Source organism: Panicum hallii, chromosome 7, assembly GCF_002211085.1.
Source record: "Panicum hallii strain FIL2 chromosome 7, PHallii_v3.1, whole genome shotgun sequence".
Classification (NCBI taxonomy): domain Eukaryota; kingdom Viridiplantae; phylum Streptophyta; class Magnoliopsida; order Poales; family Poaceae; genus Panicum; species Panicum hallii.
In genome coordinates, this window is record NC_038048.1 from 41,322,813 (window position 1) to 41,332,315 (window position 9,503).

Consider the following 9,503-nt stretch of genomic DNA (forward strand, 5'->3'; position numbering starts at 1 on the left):
CCAGTCCCAGGTATGAATTCGACACATCAACACATCCCAGCGCAAATCATGCAGCCTGTTGCGACGCATTCGTTTTCCTTTGCTGACTTTGATCCTTCTGCGACGCTGACGCGCGTTGCATATGCTACGGAGACCATACCTACGCACCGGCCAGTAGTAATTGCTACCCGGGCAACACCGCGACGTGCACGCCACGATCTATCTGGGATCGCGGCGGCCGGCCTGGGTCGACGAGGATTGAGGCGGCGGATGGGCGATGGAGGAAGCTTGCTTCCAAGATGCACCGCAGCTCCATGTGAGTGAGGTCGATGTGAGAGTTGAGAAACGAGAGAAAGGTGAGAATCGATGTGTAACTGATAACTGTCATCATTTATGATCGGGCACTCTATCAGAGCATACATCGGTAGAGTACATGTGTGTATGATGAGTAATCAGTGCCTTATTGCGAATACTACAACACGGAAAGAGAAATATGATTGTGTGTGGTTATACTGTATACTGTCCAATAGCAAATACTCCTTCCATCCCAAATTATATGTCTAGATGCATAGCAAAGTTTCTAAATCTAGAAAAGTCAAAACGACTAATAATTTAGGACAGGACGGAGAGAGTATTATGCAAGGCTATCTAAGGACGTTGAGCATGGATGCATACTTAGATGAAGTTCCTAAAATCCCAAATAGTTTTTTTTGTCTTGTTTTGAAGCGGCTAAAACCCCAATTAGTTTGAAACGCTTACCTTTGTGTGAAATAGGCAAATAGCACATGAAGGTCCTAAGACTCCATTTATTGCAATTGATCTAGTGATTTTTATATGGATTATTCTAACGGTGAAGCTAGCGATGAGATGATCATAACATTGTGGAAAATTAGCTGATTTTATATCCCTCCAGTCAGTTGGTTTTAGGTGTTCTGAACGTCAACTATTGTTGACCGGAGGTAGTATATGACTAGATAAAGCTATTACTACTAAATGATAAGATACTCTAGAAAGTATTGATCCTGGCATTTAGTGAACATTGTTACATAGAAAATATGGTCTATGTACGTGCACGCTCATGCTCAAGCACATAAACAAAGAAATGGGCAGGATTAACTCGGGATCATAAACATGATCTAGTAGCTTGATGAACATATGCAAGGTTATCTCACAGGGAAAGCACATATATGCACGTATACATGTCTGATCTGTCTCTTCTTGACCCAACAAAATTTCCAATAGTGTAGCCAGAGTACTCTACCAACAACATACCCAAGTTAATTAAAAGCGGACGGCTCTACTCCAACTAAGATTATTGGCAGGCCCGTGCCTACAGGGCAGCACAGGCAAGTGTAGGATCTTGGCTTAAGAGTTAGCTAGGGCTGGAGAACTCATGTACATAGGTCGCCTTCAGATATGAAAAGAAGATTAGGAGCGGAGGAAGAGTAGTAGCTAGGTTACGGAATGATACGATCACATTAGTTGTGAGAAGGGGTATGTGTCCTTGGCCCGGCATAGTCCAGATAAAACCCCTTGTCCTCCGGTCGAGAAAGCCGCTGCGAAACTCTAAAGACAGGCGTGGCTCCAACAACGGTGCCTGCTGCGGTTGATGATGCCATTGCCACTCCCTCCTCCGCCTTCGCCTTCGCATCCGCCTGAGCCATCACGCGATCATCTTTAGCAGTGTGGACCGTTGATCTAGCTTCTTCTGTCTGCCTTGTCAGCCAACCATTATCAGCCTTGTTCATGCTTGTTGTCTCCACATCCTGCACAAGACAAACGAGATGGAATTAGAATATGCAACCAAGATGAAACTTTTTAAGATCACTGCGATCGATCGAGTGAATTGGACCGACAAGCCATTATTTCCTCATCAGTGATACCAACCTTGTCTGGTAGATGTGACGATTTGCTGGAGCTGCTGCTGCCCTTGCCATGGACGACACGAAGACCTCGCGCCTCGCACGAGCTCGCGAAGAGAACGACGGAGAGGAGGACCAGGAGAACGGCGGCGGTGTGCTTCGTCACCATCATGGGCTGCCCCTTGGCCTTGGGGGCAAGAGCAGAGCTCACGCTAGGCATGGCAATTGAGGCAGGCTAAGCTCCAGTGCGAGAAGCAAGAGAAGTGGATATGAAGGGAGACATGAGGGAGGAGATCATCTGGAGGGTCATGTAAGGAACTGGCCGAGCCCGGCGAGTACGCGCGCGCGCGTGAGGAAGGGCCACACACCCACACGGTGAGGTTGGCCTTGGGGATATATACAATACAAGTAGTAGTGCATGAAGGTGCATGGGTGAAGCCCGATGGTTCTTAAAAGCTGTTGGTTGTTTTTCCCGAGCTAGCAATGTTTGTCTTTGTATCCGGAAATGTACTCGTGAGAACGCCAAGAAGACGCACCTCAGCTTGTGCCCCAGCAATGGACATGCCTGTGATTAATTACTCCTTGCTTAATGTGGATTAGCGCCCTAAAAGGCTAAGGATCGGTGCGCTCAGCCCGGCCTGCTAACGGTATCTGCAAAGGTTGTTCACTTTCGATCACCTACTGGAACAGTAAACTAGCTGGGTGTGTATTTGGAAATTGGTGGAATGCATCCGGTGTACTTCGGGAACTGAACTGCTGAACACATAAGAAGAATTCCGAAAACTTTTCTTCAAAAAAAATGAATGGTCTCTTTGCATTTTTCCTTTTCATTTTGCGAGCATTACTGCATTAGCATGAGGAACTTCAACCACACATGCATGAATGTCTCCATCCATCCCAGGTACATGTACAAACACCTCGCTTGAATCCCTCTAAGATAAATCTCATCAGATTAGTGCAGCATTTTTTTTCTAACTGTTCTCCCTGCAACCTCCAAAGTGTTGTGTTTATCGCGCCAGCATGTGCCTCCCAATTATTACAGTGTGTGCGCTAGCAGCCTAGCAATCCACTGCTCTCCGTTACCAGCTCACCACGCATCCATGCCGCCATGCGTCCGCCGAGCACGCCGGGCGGCCGAGGACACTGTTTCGGGCCGCTCCACTGGGAACCCCAGCGATTTGCGCAGGCTGCCATGGGAAGAGGGTGGGCGTTCGGGCCTTGGGGGTTGGAGAGAAGGGATCATGTCGGGGAAAGGTGCCGCACGAGCGCGCGCGTCTCGCGCCGTCGCGCGCGCGCCACCGATCCCCCCGCCTCCGTTGCTCCCACGGCGCACCCACCTACGTACTAGCTACCGTAGTAGCTACCCCTTCTTATGTGTACTAGTACGTATGTGCTGTGAATGTATACGCACACTGCACACGTACACGTGCGTGCCTGGCCATTACGTTCCGTTTCCGTGCTTTCGACCTGGACGCTGCTGCCTCACCTTTCCATACGCGTCGCGGACCCAAGTTTGTTTTTTTTTTGGCCGGCTCAAATTCAAAAGATACTGGATGACGCCTGATGGAACCGTTACGTGCAAACACCTTTCTTCTCCTGAAAGACGAACGTGCAAAACACTAGTACTCCTACAATTTTGAATTTCGATCACTCGGCTGTCGCCGCCGCCTACTCGACTCTTCGTCAAAGAGGCCCATTTGAAGACTTCAGACCCGAACAAATGGCCCACTAAGATTCCAATACCAAAACGCCCATGGGCCCCTTTTCCGGACCACACTGATGACATGATGGAGTTAGCCCCGGGCATGACTTAGTGTTGATTTTGGAACTACTTTCCTCTCCTTATAATTTTTGCGACTGACTGTGTGGATTATGAAATGAACATACGGAATGATGAAGAGTGATTCGACATATAAACCGCAATGGGTGGTTTTGACCATGTAAATTACTGAATTTCGCAGCAATTTACATGAAAAATTGTGCTGTCATTGGTACTGCCATTACTTAAAATGTTGTTTTTCCCTTTCTGCTCTTTCTCAAAACGTTGATCACAAAAGGCTTTCCAGCAAAAAATACTGGACAAATAGATCCGGATAATATGACCTCTCTCTAGCGTGAAATCATCCTCCAATAGCATTTGATTCTATTTTGAAGTGCCTTCTGGGAGGTACCACCTTCTTTTATGAGCAGCTGGCTCCCACAACTAGTAGGAGTAACAAAGATCTAAACTAAATAACCATGGAACTGTTGCCAACCCCCGGTCGTTACTGACGCAGATGACAGGGAGATGTCCTCACCTAATGACCCAGCAAATTAATGTCGACCTGCCTCTGTCAAATGTTATGTGCACAGCGAATGCAGCGGTGACTCGTCATCTGGCGGGTGAAGATGGTAGGCTGAGCTTCTCGTGCGACAGGTCCTTAGTACGGATCTCGTACAGTATGATGATAGTGGCAGGTCCCTCCATGCACACAATTCCACATGCACAACACGGTGTGTTGGTTACTCTCTCTCTCTCTCTCTCTCTGAACAATGGACAATAAAAATGGCAGGAAAAAAAAAGGAAGAGTACCCAGGTAGCCATAGATCCAACATTTTCATTTGTTTTTTTTACCACGAATGCAAGCGCTATTATGTATCGGGCGGGTGGGTGCCCGCTTATTTAATCCGGGCAAGACTTGTCTTTTTTACCGCCGTACTTTGGTCCGTGCTGATGTGCAGCTGCTGCATAGGAGCAAGGAAAACTAATTACGGAACTGTAGATTCTGCCTGTAAAAGCAGGACAGGGGCGTCGTGTCCCGTCAAGTCATACATACTAACACTGTGAATTGTCCTCCTCATCACCATAGGTGAAGAATTTCTCTCTCTCTCTCTCTCTCTCTCTCCCAGCATGTAGCGTGCGGAAGGAGCTATGCTAGTTTTGTAGTGTTTGATACAAGCTCGAAAACAAGCAGACAGCATCACCAGCAATCGAGATCAGATGGGTTTACAAGTTTGGCAGTGTGGAGCTAGGACGTCCTTGTCCTGCTGTTTTTACATGTGGCCTCGGCCTACGGCAGCTATCTTCAGGTAGATTTTACACGTTCGCAAAGCATCGCCGTGTGCTGCTTACCGTGGAAGCCTGCGCAAAAAAAAAAAAACCATTTTAACGGGACTGTCACCGCTCACTTGTCGCTACTAGTCATTAGTCACTAGCCTGTCGCGATGTCGCCAGCCATCGAGATCAGCGGAGGGCGATCCAAGTACAGAAGGCAAAAATCGTGTCGCGCCGTCCAGTTTCAGTTTCAGCAGGAGCGTCGCGCCCCCGCGGCTGATCAAAGAGCCCGTCGCGGCTCGCCTCCGAACGATCACATCCGGCGACGCCGCCGATCGGAGACAGCGCGAGTTGCAGCTCGCGCCGAGACGTCCGTGTCCGTGCCCGCGTGGAAAAGCTGAAGCGTCCGCCTCCCCGATCGAGGCCCGCCGCCGCTACACGGGAGGGTGGTGCGGTAGTGGGCTGGTGGTGCCCCCGCTAGGCCGCTACGCACGGCGCGGGCGCGCCCCCGGCTACCCCGCTCTGTCGCCGCCACCCGCCGGCCGAAAGCGTCTTTGGATCCATCGGGGCACCGCGGCACGACGCGACGCGACGGCGACGCGGCCGCCCGATCGGCTTCCGATCCGTCCCTGCCGCGACGGCGAGCGGGGCTAGATTGTTCTCCCTGATCGGATGGATGGAGGGTCGGCGGCCGGGGCGCGGGCGCGGGCGCGCGACGGGCTGAGCGTGACGTTTGCTGCCGCGAGCGGGCAAAGCAGCAGCAACGGCGGCTGCCGGCGGACGCGCGCGCTTCGGTTGGGATCCCGGGCCGCGGCCCATCACCCATGTCGACCTGGCCCCGGCCCCCGGGCACATGCACGCAACTATTTTTTTGCGAGGCCTGCGAAATTTCCCAAACGGCCAGCGAGCGTCGGGAGAGCGGGTTGAAAAGCCAGGAGGGTTTGATTTGTTTTCGTTTGCCTCCAATCCAACATCACGAAAGTTAGTTTCAGATCTGTTGGTAGGGGATTGCCTGCGATGAACGGCAGTCGGTGACCGACCCAAACAGGAGCGTGGTGGTACTGTACTGGTGACATGCACGGCGCAACCAAACGGAACAACTAACCGTCAAAAGCGTTCCCAGGACCAATGAGCACGTACGAGGTCGGTCCGGGATTTTAGTTTCGCGGGAAAACCAGACCGGATAAGAATTAAGATAACCCACCCAAAATCCCGCGGGAGCGGAAATGGAGGGGGAGCGCGAGGTGAAAAAACAAAACGAAAGCGGGGCCTGGGCCGGGGCGGGGCTAGAGCGCTAGGGGAGGATGGATGGGGAAAGAAAGATGGAGAGAGGAGGGGCGCACGCTTTATAACCTTTTTTATGTTGCACGCATCCAGGGACCATGGCAGTGAGGAGGGGAGGCCAAGGCACCACCACCACCCCCCGACGAAACAAGGAAGCACGAGGCAGAGCGCGGAGCAGGGCTGCCGCTGAGAGGGAGGAGAGAGACGAGGGAGAGCGCTAGTAGCTAGCGCAGCTGCTGCAGGCGAGAGCACGCACCGCTCCTGCCCCCTGTTCCACGCCCACGCCCGCAAGCAAGCGCCTAGCGCCGCACCACCACCACCGCCCGAGAAGGAACCGCCTCAGATCTCGCCGGCAGGGGGCGCCCGCGCGCTAGCATGCGCGAGTAGGTAGATGAGGGCGGCGCCCTTCAGTGCCGAGGGGAACGGGGCGGGGACCATAGAGGCGCTGCTTTGGCCGGAGGGGAAGGGCGGCGGTGCAGGAGGACGCGGAGGGGAGGACCTGCTGCTGGTGGAGCCGACGTCGGTGCTGGATTGCAGGCGGAGCCCGAGCCCGCCCTACTCGACATCGACGCTGTCTTCGTCCCTGGGCGGCGCCGCGGGGGACTCCTCTTCCGGCGTGGCGGCGGTTTCGGAGAACAGCGCGGCCGCCGCCGAAGCCACCAAATGGGCGGCGCCCGGCGAGCACGGCGGCGGCGGCGGGAGGAAGGAGGAGTGGGCTGGCGGTGAGCTGCCGCCCATACCGGGGACCCTGGACGTGGGGTTCGGCGGCGAGGAGGGCTGGGACGCCATGCTCGGCGACGCCGCGGCGGCGGTCGGCCAGGAGCAGACGTTCCTCAACTGGATCATGACCGCGCCGGGCGAAATGGAGCCGCCGCCGCCGCCACTCCAGCACCACCACCAGCTCCTCGGCAATGCCGCCGGCTTCGGGTTCCCGGCCTCGGACCCGCTCGGGTTCTCCCTGCAGCGTCACCCCGGTGGCGGCGCCTCCGGTGCGCTCGCCTCCGACCTGTCGTCCCCCGGCGCGAGGTCGCTCACCAGCAGTAGCGGCAGCAGCAGCAAGGCCACTTCCACTTTCGGCCTCCTCCCCACCGAGGCGCCGCTTCAGACGCCGACGACGACAACCATGCCTTTCCACGACGGTGCCGACATAAAGCCCCCGCTCCTCGGCGTCCCGTCGGCGTCGGCCAGTCTACTCCTCAACCAGCACCAGCCGTCGCCGGCGGCCTCCTTCTTCATGCCGCTCCCCTCCTTCCCCGACCATCAGCACCAGCCACATCTCCCGCAACCGCCGAAGCGCCACAACTCCATGCCCGACAACCTCTTCCTCCTCCAAAACCAGCTCCAGCCGCCGCCGCAGCAGGGTCTCCCGTTCCCACCACTGCATACCACGGCGCCCTTCCAGCTCCAGCCATCGCTGCAACCGCCGGGGGGCGCGATGAAAACAACCGCGGCGGCGCAGCAGCAGCAACAGCTTCTGGACGAGCTTGCTGCGGCGGCAAAGGCGGCTGAGGTCGGCAACTCCATCGGCGCGCGAGAGATATTGGCGCGGCTCAATCAGCAGCTTCCCCCAATTGGGAAGCCTTTCCTCCGCTCCGCCTCCTACTTCAAGGAGGCGCTCCTCCTCGCGCTCACCGACGGCCACCACGACTCCACCCGCCTCACCTCCCCGCTCGACGTCGCCCTCAAGCTCGCCGCTTACAAGTCCTTCTCCGACCTCTCGCCCGTGCTCCAGTTCGCCAATTTCACGGCGACCCAGGCGCTTCTCGACGAGATCGCCTGTACAACTGCTTCGTGTATCCGCGTCATTGATTTCGACCTCGGTGTTGGCGGCCAGTGGGCTTCGTTCTTGCAGGAGCTCGCACACCGCCGTGGAACTGGGAATGTCTCCCTGCCAATGTTGAAGCTCACAGCCTTTGTCTCAACTGCCTCCCACCACCCTCTTGAGCTGCATCTTACTCGGGATAACCTCTCACAATTTGCTGCAGACCTTGGCATTCCATTTGAGTTCAATGCCATCAATCTCGATGCATTTGATCCCGCGGAACTCATCGCTCCTACTGCCGATGAGTTGGTTGCAGTTTGCCTCCCAGTCGGTTGCTCTGCGCGCACTCCACCGCTCCCTATGTTGCTTCAGTTGGTGAAACAGCTTTCTCCTAAGGTAGTGGTGGCTATTGACCATGGCAGTGACCGGAGCGACCTCTCATTTTCGCAGCACTTCATGAACTGCTTGCAGTCTTGTATGTTCCTTCTCGACTCGCTTGATGCTGCTGGCACTGATGCGGATGCCGCCAGTAAGATTGAGAGGTTTCTGATCCAGCCGAGAGTGGAGGATGCAGTACTTGGGCGGCGAAGAGCTGAAAAGCCAATGGCTTGGCGGGCGGTGTTTACTTCTGCCGGGTTTGCTCCAATCCCTCTCAGCAACCTTGCGGAAGCACAAGCTGACTGCCTCTTGAAGCGGGTGCAGGTCCGGGGATTCCATGTGGAGAAGTGTGGAATGGGTCTAGCACTCTACTGGCAGCGCGGTGAGCTCGTGTCTGTCTCGGCATGGAGGTGCTAATCATACCTTGTCTATTGTCATTCCTACATCATTTGCAGGCATGTTTAACTCCAGTAATATGCATTTTGTCTTGCAACGAAAACATTGCAAAGAAACTATTGTCTTGGTTGTTGCACACCTCTGATTGCTTTACAGCTGTTGTTTATTAGCTAGGCCTAATGAATTTAGCAATCTTGGTGTGGCTGTCTCTATAATGTAACAAGTTGGTCTAGGGTCTCACCAGGCTGTTCTAGCTCTCTTCTCAGTTAGCCAGAGGACAGTTTGGCATATTTGTGGCAATGATGTTTGTGGTTTTACTAGGTAAATGGATCAAGACTGACATATGAACGGAAATGGTTGGATATATTATATTTATTGGCCTAATAATCCAAAAGAATAATGTATAAATTTCTAAGCCTGGACCAAGGAGTCATACTGTAAAAGCATTACAAGCTAGATTTTAAGAGAGACAATTTTGCTTGCTGGTGGAAACCACATGCAAGTGCTGTTTTCAATTGTCATTACAAAAGGTTGAAGAATTTATGCTCTGAAATTTCAATTGAAGCATGTCGTGTGATGCGATGAGGTCTTCAGTTTAAATTACCATTATCAGAATTATTTTTCGATAGTGACCATTATCAATAAGGTCAACACTTTAGCTAATCTGCTGGTGCTAGAGGAAAAACTCATTCGGCTGTAGAACACTCTGGGAACTTAATATAGTCCTAATCCTGGATCCTATTGATATATGCCAAGCTCGATGATTGGCATATGGCGGGATGAAGCTTTCTATTTCTGTGAAAGAAAC

At 53.5% G+C, this 9,503-nt stretch overlaps 2 protein-coding genes across 2 annotated transcripts; one reads left to right on the forward strand and one right to left on the reverse strand.

Moving 5' to 3' along the window:
* Positions 1-1,197: 1,197 nt before the first annotated feature.
* LOC112901566 lies at positions 1,198-2,189 on the reverse strand. The gene is made up of 2 exons (XM_025970502.1): positions 1,867-2,189; positions 1,198-1,745 (listed from the first exon to the last, which is right to left on the reverse strand). Exons 1-2 carry the CDS (start codon positions 2,059-2,061, stop codon positions 1,458-1,460), a joined length of 483 nt encoding a protein of 160 aa, XP_025826287.1. The 5' UTR covers positions 2,062-2,189; the 3' UTR covers positions 1,198-1,457.
* A 3,968-nt stretch (positions 2,190-6,157) lies between these two features.
* Positions 6,158-9,112, forward strand: LOC112900036 (scarecrow-like protein 6). The gene has a single exon (XM_025968736.1). It carries the CDS (start codon positions 6,551-6,553, stop codon positions 8,714-8,716), a length of 2,166 nt encoding a protein of 721 aa, XP_025824521.1. The 5' UTR covers positions 6,158-6,550; the 3' UTR covers positions 8,717-9,112.
* Positions 9,113-9,503: the final 391 nt, after the last annotated feature.